This window comes from Aythya ferina (assembly GCF_964211825.1).
Source record: "Aythya ferina genome assembly, chromosome: 1".
NCBI classification, from domain to species: Eukaryota; Metazoa; Chordata; class Aves; order Anseriformes; family Anatidae; genus Aythya; species Aythya ferina.
The window spans coordinates 41,030,780-41,049,396 of record NC_140296.1 but is presented as its reverse complement, the minus strand read 5'-3'; the positions used below and the strand labels follow the sequence as shown (position 1 = coordinate 41,049,396).

Sequence of the window (18,617 nt, the reverse complement as noted above, 5' to 3'; positions counted from 1 at the left end):
TAAAAGGACAAAATGTGACTTACTAGGGTCAGAGTAAGATATCCCCCAGAACTGCGTTTCTGTTGTGTCCTGTTATTGTAGGGTAGGTAGTTCAGACAGCACTTCACCTAGGATGCAGTCATCTAAATTAAGTACTTTTGTTTAGTTTTTTTTTTTTTTTATTCCTATATGTGTAATAAATTTCAGTACTGTGAGATTTTAAATGTTGTATACATTTTGTTAGCTGAACAGTAAAAATCTATTTAAGCAAATTCATGAAGTAATGCTAAATTCATGATCTTGATCCTTCTTGTAGCCTTATTTTTCTAGACAACCATTATCTGGCTATTGATAATACAGCTGTATCTGACTGACAGGTTATTTGAGAAATGTATCAGGTAGTGAAAAATACGGGGAAATGCGTGCATATGCATGTAAGGATTTAAAATACATTGACTGCTCAATTACAACTAAATTTATAAAAATTTTAAACAGCATGCAGCTCCGCACTAGCTGTTCTGGCTAACCAAATGCTGACATTTTTTAATTACAATATTACCATATTGCCTTCCTTTTGCTTTTGGAATACATTGATATATGAGTTACAAATATAGCTGTTTAACTACAGTCATCTTTGTTTTTTTCTTATAAGCTATAAGAAAGCTGGGTATGACAGATACTGACTAATCCTATGGATTTATTAGCTTTAACAACTGCTTTTACATTTTTCCAGTATTACTGAATCTGAAATACTTTCCTCTTCTCAGGAGAATATAATGGAAGTTATAAGAAACCAAGAATTTTTACTTCTACCAGCTGAAGAACTCCATAAACTTCTTGCTAGCGATGATGTGAATGTTCCTGATGAAGAGACCATTTTCCATGCCTTAATGATGTGGGTGAAGTATGATATGCAGAGGCGATGCAGTGACCTAAGTATGCTGCTTGCTTATGTAAGATTACCACTGCTTCCACCTCAGGTAATTTTGTTTTATTTTGTTTTATTTATACTATAATCACAGTTGTGAAAACTCTCACCAGTTTATAATCTGAAAATGCTGAACACTCTGGATATTTAAGAGCAATACTTTTAAGAATTAGACAAAAAGAATGGCAGCCCTTCATTCAGAGTAGCTTCAACAAATCTGAAGGTTAGGCAAACAAACACTGAATATATGCAGAGTTGTGAACTTGGAGAGGAGTAACCACTTGCATTATAACATGCCAAAAAGGTATGTAGAATGGTAATTTTTCAAAAACAAAACAAAATAAAAGCAAAACAAACAAAAAGACTAAAATAATTACAACAGCAGCAACAAAATGAAACAACTACAAGAACAATAACAACAAACAACAACTTAGGCTTATGACAGATTCCAGCCTGAATATGAACTCACTGTGCAAATGAAGAAAACTTCATATTGGGCTACATCAGGAAAAACTTTTTCAGCAAGTTGCGTGAAGTTATTATTGCGATAGTACCTGGTGTTGGTAAGGCTGCACCTGGAATACCATTTCCAGTTTTGAACTCCACAGTTCAAGAGGTATAGACAGAAGCTGGAGAAGGTCCAGTGATGGGCTACCAAGATGGTATATGAGCTAGGAGCCTGAGGGAACAAACTTCTTCAGTTTGGTGAAGAGGAGCCTAAGTGATGCCCTAGTAGCAACTTAAAACTTCTTTAAAGGTAGTTCAGATGCTGATGGAACCAAATTCTTCTCGGGGACACTGCAGAATTTAAGAAGAGATAAAGGCCTGCAAGTTGTAGTATGCAGCAAGTCAGTCAGTTTGGACAACTTGAAAGTTTTGGACAACTTCAGTTTGGACAACTGGTCACTAGTGGTGTCTGCCAGGGCTCAGTATCAGGACAGTTCTCTTCAATATCTCTATTAATGATCTGGATGAGGGGATCAAGTGCACCCTCAGTAATTTTGCAGATTTGGTCACAAGTGCTTTAGGGTAGGAAGGCTCTGCAGAGGGATCTAGATAGGCTGAACCGATGTGCCGAGGTCAGCTGTAGGAGGTTCAGTGAGGCTAAGTGCCAGGTCCTGCCCTTGAGGCACTACAACCCCATGCAATGCTACAGGATGGCTGGAAAGAGTGGTTGGAAAGCTGGCTGGTGAAACAGAGCTGGACATACTGGTCAATAGCTGTCTGAAAATGAGACGGCAGTGTGCTCAGGTGGCCATGGAGGCCAACAGCATCCTGGCTTGTATCTGAAACAGTATCGCCAGTGGGACCAGGGAAGTGATTGTCCATCTGTATTTGTCTCTGGTGAGGCCACACCTCAAATACTGTGTTCAGTCTTGGGCCCCTCACTGCAAGAAGGACATTGAGGTCGGTGGAGTGTGTCAAAAGAAGGGCAATGAAGCTACTGAAGGGTCTAGAGAACAAATCTGTAGAGGAGCTTCTGAGAGAGCTGGGGTTGTTTAGACTGGCGAAAAAAAGGCTCAGGAGACCTTATTGCTCTCTACAACTACCTCAAAGGAGGTGTTGTAGCAGGGTGTGGTTCAGTCTCTTCTCTGAGGCAACAATGACAGGACAAGAAGAAATGTCCTCGAATTGTTCCAGGGGAGGTTTAGGTTGGATATTAGAAAAAGAATTCTTCTCTGAAAGGGTTGTGAAGAACTGGAACCAGCTGCCTAGGGAAGCAGTTGAGTCACCATCCCTGGAGGTATACAAAACAACTGCAGATGTAGTGCTTAGGGGTATGGTTTAATGGTGGATTTGGGAGTGCTAGGTTAGAGGTTGGACTTGATGATCTTAGAGGACTTTTCTAACCTAATTGATTTTATGATTCTTAAATACATTTTCAGAGGTGCCACTCAATACAGAGGTGCCACTATTTTCACTGCTAGGCTCAGCCATGCCCTGCTGGTGGGGCCTTTGCAGCCATCTGGAACTGGCTGTGTCTGACATGGGGAAGGCCCTGGCTCCTCCTCACAGCATGTCATCGTACAAGCCTGCCTGCTGCAAAAAACTCACCACACACACCCAATACAGCTAGATAGGATTAAATGAGGTTAAATGACTGCTCGTGTTTCTGAGGAAGGTCACAAAACAGATAATTAGCCAGCCATGAGTAAAGTTAGAAACAGCTGCCAGTTCAGTCTTATTTGTTAAAGGTGACATTTAGATTGTTCCATAATTGTACTAGCAATAATAGCAGATCATATCAATGTCTACAGGAGTTATTACTACATAGGAAGCAAGAGACAATGTTCTTACATATCTAAATCTCTTCAGGTTCATTTGGGCATAGTTACTGTTCCTTGGAGATCAAATCCTGAGCTGAGGGTCTGATGAATTAATAAAGAATTCACTGATACAACAAAAATATTGTTGAGCTTTTTCATCCTTGTCTATGAGTCTGCAAAATTTATTTCCTTCTGACCATGCAATAAAAATGACAAAAAGAATATGAGGCAAACATTTTTTGTTTGTTGTGAATCTTTGTTGCTATTCTGAATATTAACCTCTCAAAGCCCCATCCAACTTGGCCTTGAACACTTCCAGGGATGGGGCGTCCACAGCATCTCTGGGCAACCTGTTCCATTGCCTCACCATCTTCTGAGCAAAGACTTTCCTCCTTATATCTAATCTAACTCTACCCTCTTTTAGTTCAAAGCCATTACCCCTTGTCTATGACTATACTCCCTGACAAGGAGACCCTCCCCACCTGTAGGCCCCCTTTAGGTGTTGGAAGGGTGCTATAAGATCTTCCCAGAGCTTTCTCCTCTCCAGGCTGAACAACCCCAACTCCCTCAGCCTTAGTTGGTCATCCTCGTGGCCCTACTCTGGACTTGTTCTAATACTTCCATGTCCTTTTTGTGCTGGGGTCCCCAGAGCTAAACACAGTACACCAGGTACTTCTACTGCCTATCATAGATATGCATCACAAATAAAAACATGTAGTAGTATCACACATCACTGATACACAACTATAAACTTCTAATACAGTTGTGTTAACCTCAAACTGAATTACATTCTGGATTTTTCAGAAAAAAATCCCATAAAACTTTTTAATTCAGATTCAATTCCAGTTTTTTGAGATAGTGTTCCTTTTTGAACAGTCAGGAGGCAGGTGACCAGTCAACGGGATATATGAAAAAAGTAACAGTTTCAAAGCTGTTTAAGGAATTTCAAATTTCAAAAATAATTTTAGGTTGGTGTAGGTTGGTTTCTTTGGTTTTCTGTTTAATCTAAAAATTAACTTTTATGCATGACTATTGTATAAATATTTGCAGTAATGCTGAAAAAGTGTTAGTAATTATTTCCAGATTAAAGTTAAGATATAACAAAGTTTTAACAGAAAGTTATTGAGAACTGGAGGTGAAAATTTATTTTTTATTACCAAGAGGTGAAATTTTCCCTATTATGGTTTATACTTAAGTAAAAATCCAATAAAACATTCTGTCATTTTGATTCCACTGAAAATTAACTAAAAAGCTTTCTGAGAGAAGCAGGGTCAAAATTAAAATCTAATCACTAGACCTTAAGGAAACAGATTTGGGTTCCTTACTTTTAAATGCACTAAAAAAGATGAAGTCATAGAATGAAAAGATTATTAACAGATTTGAAAGATTGACGGAAAATGAAGGATTAAATTTATAGCCTGTGTTTTATGATGCCTCCTTTCACTCTCAAGGTTCTTTAATTACACCGGCAATGTGGTCAGACTTGAGTAATAGGATATCAAAATATATAATTCAGAATTCAGACAGCTCACCTCATCTTTTTCTGACCTTTTCCCAAAATAGAATAGTTTATTCTGTGCTTGTGTCTTCCATTCCATGACTGAATCTGCATCTGGAAGTATCTTCTAGCAATTCAGCAGCATGTTTGAGCCTCTGCCTAGCCCTGTATGTTCCACTAGTGCTAGTATAACCCCATTTACTGAGGTAAAAAAAATAAATTGTTTTTGCTGAATGTCTGAATACAGTGTAATATAGCTGTTAGTGTCAAGAGTACAGCATGAGCCAAGAATGTGTGCAGCTTCTTTTGGGTAAAACATTCTTTTTACTACATTTCTTAAGAGCATGAGGAATTGCTGATGATTGATGGATTGCTGAAGAAATTTACAAGCAAGAGTTCAGAGTTAACACATGATAGTAGGTGCCTAGAATAGCATGATTAGTAAGAATGAGGACGTTAAGCATATGTTTTAATGGATCTCAGCAGAGGCATGCATGATAAAGAGTACAAATATTTACTCACAGAAATGGCTAAGTTAAAGATAACTTGTACTTCACCAGTATATTGTGTTTATAATGGATGTTTTTGCAATGGCTTGTAATAGTAGATCATCAATTAACAATAAATGCTAAAAAGCAGCATAGAATAAAACATAAATATTATTGCCTTTATGCCTGCAACACTGCTAATAATACCCCTTTTACAGGCTTGCTAGTCACATCAGTAGGATAATGTATAATCTTTGAGTATTAAGTACACTGTGGCTCAGATCCAGTGAAACTAATACAGGCATCTAAATTAGATTTCTTGCCCAGGGACAGAAACAATCCTGTCTTAAGGTGAAATATTTAAATATCCTATTAAATCACTAGGGAGAAAGTGAACTGATCTACCTTCTGTGGATCTGTGGTTCTGTCCTTATTTCTACAGAGATGCTGTAGATAAACCTGTAGAAAATGCTGCACCACTAAATCCTCTCAGAATGTACACATTACAACCAATTGTATGATTTTAAAAGTGTGTGCTAATTTCCATATTACACTCCAGTAAATCCTAGGTTGGCTAATTGACGTTGTGAGACAAACTTGCAAGTTCCTTGCACAGGAAGGAATTTGTCAAAGAGGTATTTTTGTCTCCAACTAAAAAACAGTTAACCAGACAGTCATCAGTATGTTGAGATTCATCTGGTTCTAAAGTTTTCAGCCCTCTGGGGCTAAATGAAGAAATTCCTGAAGCCTTTGCAGGGGGACAGCCTGCTCCACCAGTGGCCTCTCCACAGGCCACAGAGGAAGTTCTTATCTGGCACCTGGAGCACCTCCTGCCTTCCTTCTGCACTGACCTTGGGGTCTGCAGGGCTGGTTGTCACTTGTATCTCCCAGCTTCTGTTGTGCTGCAGGTTTTCCCCCTTTCTTAAATCTGCTCTCACAGAGGTAACAACATCACTTTGGCTTGGCTCTGTCCAGCGGCGGGTCCCTTTGGAGACGGCTTCAGCTGGCCCTTATCTGATATGCAGCAGCTTCTGGATTCTTTCCACAGAAGCCATCCCTGCAGCCCCCCCGCTACCACAGCTTTACCACATAAGCATTACCCAATACAATGTAGTAATTGAATTATTCATTTTGGGCATTTGTGACGTTTATCCTTGAAATATACTATATTGAAAAGGTATTTAAGTTATAGACAGTTCCATTTATGCAAAGTTTTCTTTTTTTTTTTTTTTTTTTTTCTTCTATTTTTAAGGCCTACAAATCATATTTGAAACAGAAAAAGATTATTTAGGGAAAAAGTGATTCTTTTGTATGCCATTTCTTTGTACTTTACTCTTTTCTAGGAGATATATCAGAATGACACCAATTTTGGTGTACTACAGTTAACTTTAGTAAATATGTAACTACAATTAAAAACAACAACAAAAAAAAAGTATTTTGCAAATGTAGGCTATTAGCTGTTACTGACCAAATAACATTTGCATTCTACTTCTTGGTATCTGTCATGCTTTTATCAAATCTTTTACTTCATTTATCGCTTCGAGAAAATAAAAAAATAATTTGATTCAGAAGAGCTTGAACAGAAAATAACTACTTGTGAACTAAAGGAGACATAGAATTAGAATAATTTACCACAGTCCAACCTTTTTGCTGCAGCTAGTTTCCTTATGTTTTTCCTCTTTTTTATGTGATTTGTTTGGTTGTTTGTTTGCTTTCCTTAGGAACACAGTGCGCCCTCTATAACTTTTCTTATTTCTTATGGAGCACTTCAACAGAATTACAAAATATGCAGGAATACCAAAATTATGATAGTACATTTTTATTTTTTTTTCCTCAAAGATTAGAGAAGAAAAAACATTACATTCTCTAGGACAGATTCATTTTCCCTAACTGTAGGCATCTGGAAATTAAATATCTTACAACTGAGATTTTATTTACTTTATTTAGTTAGTTTAAGAATAGATTTATCTTGAGATAAACATTTTTGCTTCTTTCCATATATTATGGAGAAAGCCTAGCATGATGAAATCAAATGTAGATTCTGCCATCTATATAATTAAGTATAGATAAATCTTTCATCTTAGATTTTGTGCTCCATATTTTAATGGTCAAAAGACATTATCAGAGACAGAAATATAATCATTTATAGTAAATGAATAAATAGATAGATAGATAGATAGATAGATAGATGGATAGATAGATGGATAGATAGATAGTGGTTACAGTTTTCCTAAAATGAATAGCATTTGATTCACCAGCACATCAGGGTGATAAATAAATTGTCCAAATTGGTGCCCGTTTTACCCAGTAGCACTATTTAGTCTGACACAAGTCAGCATATGTGCCAAAAAGTGTAGGCATATTTAGGAATTAAGTTAAAAGTAAGGTTTGAACAGTGTGGTAAAAGATAACAAGGGACCACTTATACAAATTATGTGAAGATTTCAATAAATGGGCTCGTTAAATCATAAGCTTTGGGGAAGTGTTAATGCTGTGAAAGTAGTTTCAACACCACATTTTAATTACTTATCACAGATGCTACCAATGAATATTCCAATCCCATTACTCATTCAGTTCATTCAAGAGAGTGGGAGAAAATAATCAGTTTCTTCACTTTTATATCATATGCAAAGCCTCAGAGAATGTGTGTGCGATTGTTTGTTTATCTAATATATTCATTTTTGTAACCTAATGATAGTTTAAGGAAAACAAACTTCAGTTATTCTTCTTGGGTGTTGTACCCTGATGAGGGTGGGGGAGAGGGATGCAGGATTACAATTAAAGGGTAGAATGTCCCAGAAGATTTCTTCTGAATAAGATGATTTATTTTATGTTGTTTTTTAACGTGTGGGTAAGGGGTTGAAATGATAAGTGAATTAAACACTGAACACATTTACAGTGAGTTGGTCACCAAATATACCAGTTTAGTAGATGTCAGAGTTCAGTTGTTAGACATAAAACAGAGATTTCCCTCCAGAATTCCAGTCCAAGACCATTCATTATTATTGTTATGTGACTAATCTCTTTACAATGTATTATCATAGCTTAGTTACATAGACCACAGACTTACAGACAAACTAGTGGAAGTGTGTTGTGTCTAAGTAATAAATCTTAATCATAGAATCATAGAATCATAGAACGGTTTGTGTTGCAAGGGACGTTAAAGATCATCTAGTTATAGAATGGTTAGTCTCATTCTATATGGTTAGTTATAGAATGGTCAGTTTCAAGAGTGAGTTGGTCTAGACTTTCTTAAAGATCCTCAAGTCTGCGACACCACTGAGGAGGAAAATTTCCCTTCTTTGAAAACACATAAATCTGAGGGATTAATTACGTAATTAATGTAGTGTCTATAAAGATAAAAATTGTGTATTTTTCCAAAAACATGTTACTTATTCTCTCTTGCTGAAAACTGCTCTTTTCTATAGGTGTCAAACAGGAAATTCAGTTACTGTTATAAGAGCAAAAATTAAAGTGAAATTGAAAGAAACAAGCTGTATTTTAATTCCATTCCAATGGATCTATTAAGGATACTTAATTCCACAGTATCCTTATGCTATTCATTTCATGATTCTATTTCATTTTTACCTTGGACAAAGTAAGAAAAAGTTTTTTCAAACTACCCCATAGTAATGGAGAATTCTTGGTTCTGAGATGCATTCTTTTATTTTTTTCTTAAGCATACTATCATAAAAAAGCAAACAAACAAGCAAACAAAAAGCTACGCAGTAAGGACATTTAGGATCAGCAGAGATGATCAGAAAATGTAGATTTTCAATTGAATTAGAAGAAGTAAGAAAACTAGGCTATATTTTCTGTAGGAAAACAGACAAAACCAAGTCAACATAAACAAAAGACAAAGGAAAAACAAAAAACACACTTAGAGATTCTTTAATTCTGATGATTTCAATGTGAAAGCCAAATTATTTTGAAATTTTTTTGTTTTTTTTTCATGGATGTTCTTTCAGTCTTGGAAAAGTAACTTTTTTTTTTTTTTTTTTTTTTGTAACATATAGGGTTATAAGCAGTATTTTCATGGTTGTGTGACCTGTGAAAGTGATGGTAAAAAAACAAATTTAAAAAAATCTGTCACTGAAATCTGTCACTCGTATCTTTTTGAGCCCCAAAAAGGATGTTTGAATTTACACTTTTGTTTTTGGGTAAATGTTAAATAATTAAATTTAATTTCATTATAATGCCTAAGCACTAATGCCTAGTGCTAGTGTTGAGTTTTTTCTCTGTTCATATATTAATTTCTGGAATTTTCAGTACAATTTTCCTACTATACTTTATGACAATAAATAGCTAAAGTGATTTAGGATAAAACAATATAATAAGATTTGGAAATCATCTGGAATGTGTTAATCTAAATTAAATATTTTTGCACCAGAAAAAAAATTAATTTGAATAATACAAGAAAGAAAAAAGCAAAATCTTTCGTTAAGCTGTTTCATCTCCCAACCTTAGTGGACTTTTTACTAAAACATAAAATCAAGCTTCTGTCTCTTCTAAAGCAGAAAATGAGTCTACATGTATATGGTTTGTAATAATAAAAAGTCACACATTATCTGAAACCCTGACTATTTTTACTGATTTGAACCTTCTAACTTAGATTAGCATTTAAATTATCTACCATCAATTGTATTTAAGTTTTTAACAATGGCTGATGGCTATTCAATAACTGTAGACTAAACCAAAGATCTTGTTCATATCATCCATCATTTTAATCCCAAGGAAGACATAGATGTATCCATTAAGGTAGAATCCTGAATTAACTGAAGCATGACCAAATGCATTCACAGAGAGATAGATCCATTCAGTATGCTGTTATTATTCATTCAGTATACTTTTGTTTCTATCTATAAGCTCAAATTTAGCTGCAAATAATTACATTTGACATCAGGCTGTTCTTGGAAAAAGAAATAGCAAAACTACAATCATTGCAGATTTGTCCTAAAAAACACGCTATTTCCAAAATCAAAAATGTAAATAAAAACTGCTGAAAAAAGTTGCCAGTTGCAGAACCAGTGTTCAAATCAGTCAAGGAAGTGTGCATAAATTTTAGGAAAATGGAGCATTTCATCAAACTCTTTACGATGAAACAAACAAATGAAAGTAATTAATTCACTGCTTTGTTTACCTAATAGGTTCAGAAGTTTCTAAAGAAGAATAAGGAGCTTAAAAATTATTAAACAATTAGTCTTTATAACAAGGGGTTTTGTATTCAACAGAGGCAGCTAAGAGATGTTTCATTTTGTAAAAAAGATAGTAACACTTTATGTGGGAGTTGTTGTTGTTTTTTTTTTCATGTTTTCAGTGTAGCATGAATAGTCTAACTAATATTTCTTAAAATAGTTATACACATTTTTAATCAGGATTTTAATTGTAATTATGATGATTTTAAATGTAATTAATTTTTATTAAGTTGAAATCCACAGTTATGATGGAATTTGCAGGCATTTCTATCAGTTGCCTAGAAAATACAGCATAAAACAGTTTATTCCTTTCAACACATTAGGGAACTAAACTAATTCCATCCATATACCAGTACACTGACATAAGAATAATGACTTCTTTTTCTACCGGGTTTAGACAGATAAAAAAGTTTCTATTAGGGGTATTGTCCAAAGATGCATGTTTCCTATCAGCTAGAGCAGGATATATGTAGTAAGATTTTGAAGATGGACTAACAGTTTTTTTAAGGAAATAAAATATTTGTTTATACTGTCCAGGAATTGATACAAACCATTTGTTTGTTCTTAATCTGTACAAAGAAAAATAGTGACCTTACCCTTCAGCAGCCTGTTCTTTCCTGGTAGCCGTATTACTATGATTGCTGCAATAACCAGCTATAACAAATCTGTACATGGAAGAAAACACATAAAAGGATGATGGTGGCTAATCAAATCCCTCTCTAGAAGACCATTCAATATGCACATTCTTGCTTCAGATTTTTGTTTCATATGGTAATGTGTTTCTCTGATTCAAGGTTGTCAAGTGACTTCAGATACATTTTGGATCAAGAAAAAGACTCAGGGGCTTTGTTAAACAAAATGTGCCACAAAAATCTGCATTTCATTTACTCACGGTTCATTTAAAGGATTTTAAGCTTTTTGTTCTTCTATTATGATTATTAATACTATTAGGATAAGGCAAATCCTGTGTTCTGCATGACATTGGCTTATAGATTTCTGAGGGCACAGGACTCTATGTGTTTTACAGGGAAAATGAATTTAGATGCTGGGAGAATTTTTAAAGAATAGGAAATTGCTTTCTACCTACTGTAAAATTTGGGTATTGAATTTAATTCTGTTCAGGGCATAGTATAATGATATGTCATTAAGGACTATTCAAGGCACTAAATCAGAATAAATATGCAAAGAAAACATAAAACATTTTGAATAATTCTGTTCCCTTTTGACAGCAACTATTACTTGAAATTAGAAGACAAAATCTTTTCAAGTGGTAAAAGAGTTTGTTAGGATACAATCTGATTTGAGTGAGTGAGACAGAGAGAAGGAAACTCCAAATGGAGATAAGTACTTTGCTTTGGCCAGATTTTGAAATAAATTATCAAAGCAAAATGATCCATTCAGACCTACTGGAACTAATGGACAATGGATAGTGTAATATTCAGATACTTTTATATTGTTCATACTCATTACGTGAAGAAAAGAATTTGAAAACAAGAAAATTTAATGAAGATCAAAGTATTATCCCCATAATTAGTCAATGGCCTGTTAAGTCATCTCACGTAAGAATGCTTGAACTGTGTTGTCTTTATTTTAAGATTATTTTCTGGACTCTATACATTATTCTTCTAATGATTGGTGTTACCCGGGCTCCATCTCAATTTTTAAGCAATAAGTTGAAAAACTTGCTTTGTGTCAGTCCTGATTCTTTGTGGCTTCCAGTTTCCTACAGTGTTAACAGAAATCTCCTTTTCCTTGAGGAACAAGATCCTTAGAAATCTAGTCCAGAATAATTCTTTGGAAAGCCAAAAACAATTGTTTTTACAGCACTGTGGTTACTTCACAGTTCTGTGTTTGCATCTCTTAATAAAAAGCTTCTGTTATTACTATTTACATAAATATGGGTTCCTCTAAAGTTTAGTTTTATAATATCAAAATTTACAGTAATATACATAAAATTCAAAGGAAGAAATCAAATCAGTAATACTCTCAAGTGGATCATACTTTTTACTCAGCTGGGCAGTTGAGCTCCACCACAACCACTCTCTAACTCCCCCACCCCAAAGGAAAAGGGGGAGAAAATACAATGGAAAAGGCTCAAGGGTTGAGATAAGGTCAATTAAATCACTCAACAATTATCATCATGAGCAAAACAGATTCACTGCAGGGAGATGAATAAAATTTATTACCTATTAATAACAAGTGAGAGAAGTGAGAAACTAAAGGGAAATTAAAAACACCTTCCCCCAGTCCGCCCTCTTCTAAATACTCCCCCCAAGTGGTGCAGGGGAATGGGGGCTGCGGTCAGTTCCTAACGCTTCGTCTCCGCTGCTCCTTCACGGCCACGGGATGCCATCCTTCCCGAACTGATCCTGCGGGGGCTGCCCACAGGCACTTCAAGAACTACTCCAATATGGGTCTGTACCATAGGGTCCATCTGTCAGGAATAGAGTGCACCTGCGGGGGCTCTCCATCGGCTGCAGCCTCCTCTAGGCCACATCCACCTGCTCCACCAGGGGCTCCTCCATGGGCTGCAGTGTGGAGATCTGCTCCCTGTGGGACCATGAGCTGCAGGGGGACAGCCTGCTCCACCAGGGGCCTCTCCACAGGCCGCAGGGGAACTACTGCTGTGGGCCTGGAGCATCTCCTGCCCTCCTTCTTCACTGACCTTGGTGTCTGCAGGGCTGGTTCTCATTCTCACTATTCCAGCTGCTGTTGTCCAGCATTTTTTCCCCCTTTCTTAAATCTGCACTCAGAGGCACAAACAACGTCATTTATTGGCTCAGCTCTGGGCTGCAGTAGGTCCCTTTGGAGCCAGCTGAAATTGACCCTTATCTAACATGGGGCAGTTTCTTTACTCTTCTCACAGCCCCTGCATCTCCCGCTACTAAAATGTTGCCATGTAAACCCAATACTAGGGGAGTTCTCTCAGGGTACTGCAAAAGTAAAGCTGCTCCCAAGTTGTGAAAGGTGAATATCCCAGTACTAAGGGTGCAGTCTCACAGTGTGCCTGCTGTCAGTCCCACTATCAGTCACTGTACCAGTACCAACCTCCTGCTTCTGTGCTCGTTAGATTTGACTTTCCTTTCGGCAGTACTTGACTACTTTTCACTCCAGATCTCAAATTGAATTTGCTTCCCTGAGATGAAGCATGCCAACTCTCTGCAGCATTGTGTTGAAGGTAATTTACAAGTACAACTGAGAAAGGATTGTTTTTTTTTTTTTTTTTTTTTTTTTTATCTCTGTTTTTTAAAGTGGTAAAAATGAGAAACACAGTGACACAAAGTTACTAAAAATTCTCAGAATATTGGTAGTCTGAGAAATTCAAGCAGCTCCAAAAACAGTGTAGTAGTTTAACTCTGCTGAAGTAGCACCAACATGGTTCAGCAACTGCTCTGTGAAATTCTATGTGTTACTAAACCCAGAAATCTTCATCTGATGTTAGATGCAATTCTCTTTTAATTAAGAATGTCATAGCTATGAAATAGTAAGCTGAACATAATTGGGTTTCTAGGGAAACATCCTTTTTAATTGAATTTTCTGGTCACATGTATCCTGATTAAATGTATTAAATGTATTGAATATTTTGATACAATAAGGAAAGATAACTATGGACTAGAAAAATATTTAAACAGAATATTGAAACAGACAAGATAAAAGAGTTGGGTTTATGTTCCATTTGTTTTTTCTAAACACTAGCTGTAATTTCAACTTTTTTTTTTTTTTTTTTTTTTTTTTTTTTTTTTTGGGTAAACTCACAGAGTTTAGCCCTTAGATTACTCAGAAATCCAGTGTTTATCACAAATTAGCCAATATGATAGAATAAGTACACAGGAGGGGAGGAATTAATATTTTTCACAAAATTATTTTTCTCATACCTGCACTGTTGGGAAAAGTGCATGAGATAACACATTTTACCCCATCATAACATAACAAGGAGATCTTTATTATTTATTTCTTTTGAACAAAAAATATTTTTATGGTTTGGCCATTGAATAAAAATTTATTTATTTATTTATGAGGGAAAAAATGCAGGTTTCTGTCTGCTTTTTGACGTTTTCAATAGAAATGGTTTCTTCTTTCCAAGATGTATTTCTAATCACAAAGAAAGAGATTCAGTCTTTATTTGTTGCTGGTGCATGAAATCTCCAAATTTTGGGACAGGACAGTTCATTGATTATCACTCCTGTATTTAAAATGTGGCAATTCATTTGCAAGATCTTATAAATACTTGTTTTAAGATTCTAAGCACAGATTTTAACACCAGTATATAGAAACAGCTGTGTGACAGGAAGTCAACAAATATGATTACTAGACTTTCATCCTTGCTAATAAAATAGGCTTGTCATAAAAAAACTTGTCAATTGCATTAGTTCCATTAAGCATTAGAAAGTATAGGCTACTATACATTATCTCAAATTTATGCAGAGGAAACTGATAATTTGATTTCTTACCTTTGTTGTGCCTGTATGATGATAAATTAATTGTTGACAGAGTACACTGTTTGGTTCAGTAGCCCTAAATGATAAAGTATTTTGCAAGAGAAAGCTTCATCCTGTTCAAAACTCTGAACATTATTTGTCTTCGGATCTTTGATTTTTCATCTACTGAGTAGTGTGCTGAGGACTTCAAAGGTGAAAGAATCACAAAAAATGATATATCAAGAATCTTAATATTATGAAATGTAAATTAATGTTATGAAATACAGCTACCAGCAGTGTTTATTAGCACACTTTAATATTCTTAGTAATATGAACTGCATTTGATTTCTCACCTTGATTTAGTGTATGCAATAACTAAAACATGGATATGTTATCAACATTATTTTCATCCTAAATCCAAAATACAGCACCATACTAGCTATTATGAAGAAAATTAAAATAATAAAAGTATATATATATTACATATATATTACATATATTACATATAATTATATAATTTATATAATAATAGCTTAAATACCTTCTTGAGAGTTGTATTTTTCTCTACACGGGGGAAAGTAAATTAACTTAAAAATGAAACAGTTTGTAATTATAGACTCAGTTTTCTTGTAGCTTAGCTTAGATGTAAGAAACTGCAAGAAATAATAAAAAATTCAGTGATTATTCTGCTATTCTGGTACTGACTGTAGCTCAAAAATATCAAATGTAAAAACATATAGCAAAACTGTATTTTATGTAGTTCTATTACTGTCAATATGAAAATACCAACTCTGAGGGAAGAGAATAAAATGTTGATATTTAAATTCGTGAGGTTAGATGTGAAGGTAGTATATATTGGACTATATGTTTAAGAAATATATCAGACTGGTATCCATTTAGATGCACTTTGTGAAAAAATTTTAAAGGAAGCCATTTTGACTGAAAATAGCAGACTTTAGGAGTTGGCCATTCATTAAAGATAATAAAGTTTAAGAATGTTTTCAAGTGTAATTTGTTTCATGTGCAAACAAATTTGCAAACATTTGCAAATATTTGCAAACATTTATATCAAGCTCTTAACCTCAGCCATGTACAGTGACACCTTTTAAAAATACTACCATCAAGGAACACAATAGTCTGCTGTTTTTTTGCATGTATCTATTTCTCTTCTGCCTGAGTTTCATATTATTTTAATAAGAAACTTGACAACTGAGCACCTCTAGCCACTTGTATTATACATGTAAGTATACGTTGTTTTAAGCTGACTGTAGTATTAGTGTCTTATTTAGTGAACTTATTCCCCCCCCACCCCCCCAAAAATCAAAAAGATGCTTTTTATTGTTAGTTATCTGAAATCTAGACACAGATAAGTGGTTCTGAGGAGTAAACCTTCAATATAGATGACTTGATAACTTCTGTATGGATATGTGGCAGCCCACATACTGAATTTCTGTGGTCATATGAATATGGTCTTGGAGTACATAGATCAGTAGAAACTAATTGGTTTGAAAGATACGTATATTTTAGGGAGATACCAGAATGGGAGCTTATGACAAATTTAAAGGAGGTTTAATTTCAAATCTATACAGTAACATTTCTCTAAGACTGTATTCATATTAGCCAACTTTTTTTTTTTTTTTTTTTTTTTTTTTTTACAGTTGGTTGTTTACAGTTCCACTGCTTCTGCTTCAAAGATGTTTTAGTATTGTTTTAGTATTTTCTCAATACAATAATCACACACGTTTATAAAAATGAATATGATAGATACTGTTGTTTTATTTGAAAATGCTAGCAAATACAATTTATATATTTATATAAAAGTAAATGTATGTCTTCTATGCCTCATTTTCTATTTAAGATGAGAAAAGTGTTTGTTCCACCAGACAAAGAAGGTTGATATGACAATTTAAAACATAAAAATAAAAAATCTGCCAAATTGAGAGAAAGCATATAAGCCCTTTATTATTCCTTGGGAGGTGAAATTAAAGGCCTCATCCTTTCGTTTTCTGTTACGTGAAGCCAGATTTGGAACACTGGCAGAAATTTATTCAGAGATCATTAAAGATACTTGACATCCCCAAATATATATTAATAGATACATTTTCAGCCCCTTTGTCTTACCTGTCTTCTCTTAGGATGATCAGAGGGCTGGAGCATTTCTCTTATGATGAAAGACTGAGAGAACTGTACCTGTTTAGCATGGAGAAGAGAAGACTGAGAGGATCTATTCAACATACACAAATATCTTAAGGGATGGTGTGAAGAAGGAGCCAGACTCTTTTCAGTGGTGGCTAGTGAAAGGCTAAGAGGCAATACACGGAAACTGAATCACGGGAAGTTCCAGCTGAATATCAGGAAAAACGTTTCTACTGTGAGGTTGACAGAGTGCTGCAACAGGTTGCCAAGAGAGGCTGTCGAGTCTCCTTCTCGGGAGTTACTCAAAACTTACCTGGACACAATCCTGTGCAATGTGTTTTAGGTGACCCTATCGAGTAGGGTCACCTAAAAGGTTAGACTAGGGAGGTTAGACTAGATGATCTCCAGAGGTCCCTTCCAACTTCAACCGCTTTGTGACTCTGACTTAGAGAGTATGGTAGGGCTCAATTATGCATTTGCTCATCCGTTAGAAGAATTAGGGGGCTGTGAATGGAGCTCTGAATGACAGAAATGAATTAAACATATTGAATGAAAACAAATGAAGCCAAAGGAGTCAGGTTCAAAGCAAGGAAAGGGAAGTAAACCTTCATATTCATCAAGACACAGGATGAATTTGTTGTCAAAACATTGTTGATGCAAGAAATTTACATGAGTTCAAAGAAGGATTGAACTGATTTATGGAAGATAAGGTCCTAGAGAATTATAAAATGCGTAGAAAAGACATTCATCTCAGAAGGTCCTTGTTCTGAAAGTTGAATACTAGGGGAATATTAAGGAGAATTATTCTGTATATGAAACTAGTCTTATGGCTTTCTCACTGGCTTATGGCTGCAGTTGGAGACAAAATACTAGGCTAGATTACTCTTCTTATTTTTGTATTTTAGTAACCAGGTCTACTGTCTGTTAGGTCATCAGCCATGTAAAATAAGAGTTCTGGAGCACCAGCTGAGATACTGAAGAATGTAATACCTTTGTTTGGAACTCAGTTAGTTCAGTTCATGACTGATACCTAAAATCAGAAGCAACAGTCTGCTATTTACATGTACCAACTAGTAATATTTTGGATGTCACAGAACATGCTATCTGAAAAAGACTGAGAGATTGATGAAGGACACTCACACATTCATCAGCAGTTGGAGTTCAGTTGACAGTTAGTTAACAGTCCTTAAAATGAATCTAGCTGCCTTTATCTAGTTAACTGCATTGCAGTTTGTGTATGTTTGTATGTATGTGTCTTCAAGGGTGATGTTTCTTTGTAGACACTGAGGACTAAATTCTTCAGCATCATTGCCATCTCCTGCATCTCCAGAAGCAACTGTGTCTCCAAGACAGATATCGTATAAGATCTAGAGATCTTCCAGACTGTACAGGTGTGTTGCCATATGCAATTAAAACCTGTTCTAATATATGATGTTGTATAGTCAACAGCATATAGGGATCAGCATCTAAAGGTAATACTCAGTTGCCTAGATGCCAATGAGAGTCTGATCCACTTCTGGTACCTTAGGGAAGCTGAGACATCTGCATGGGCCTGGCAGGTATGACACAAAATCTGTATAAGAGCTGAAGTTTACCACACTGGCATCAAATCCCAGAACTGTTCAGGCAGGAATAGGCTTCAGGAGTTCTCTAGTCCAAACTCCTGCTTAGAGTCAGCTATGAGTCTAGGCCAGGTTGCTTACCTCAA

At 35.4% G+C, this 18,617-nt stretch overlaps 1 protein-coding gene across 1 annotated transcript in view; it reads left to right on the top strand.

The window, feature by feature from the left end:
• The window catches only part of KLHL1 (kelch like family member 1), a 242,208-nt gene that overhangs the window by 146,445 nt on the left and 77,146 nt on the right, over nt 1–18,617 (top strand). Inside the window, exon 6 of the mRNA XM_084510820.1 lies at nt 747–959. Coding sequence (XP_084366946.1) covers nt 747–959 — 213 coding nt within the window. The remainder of the gene's footprint in view (nt 1–746; nt 960–18,617) is intronic.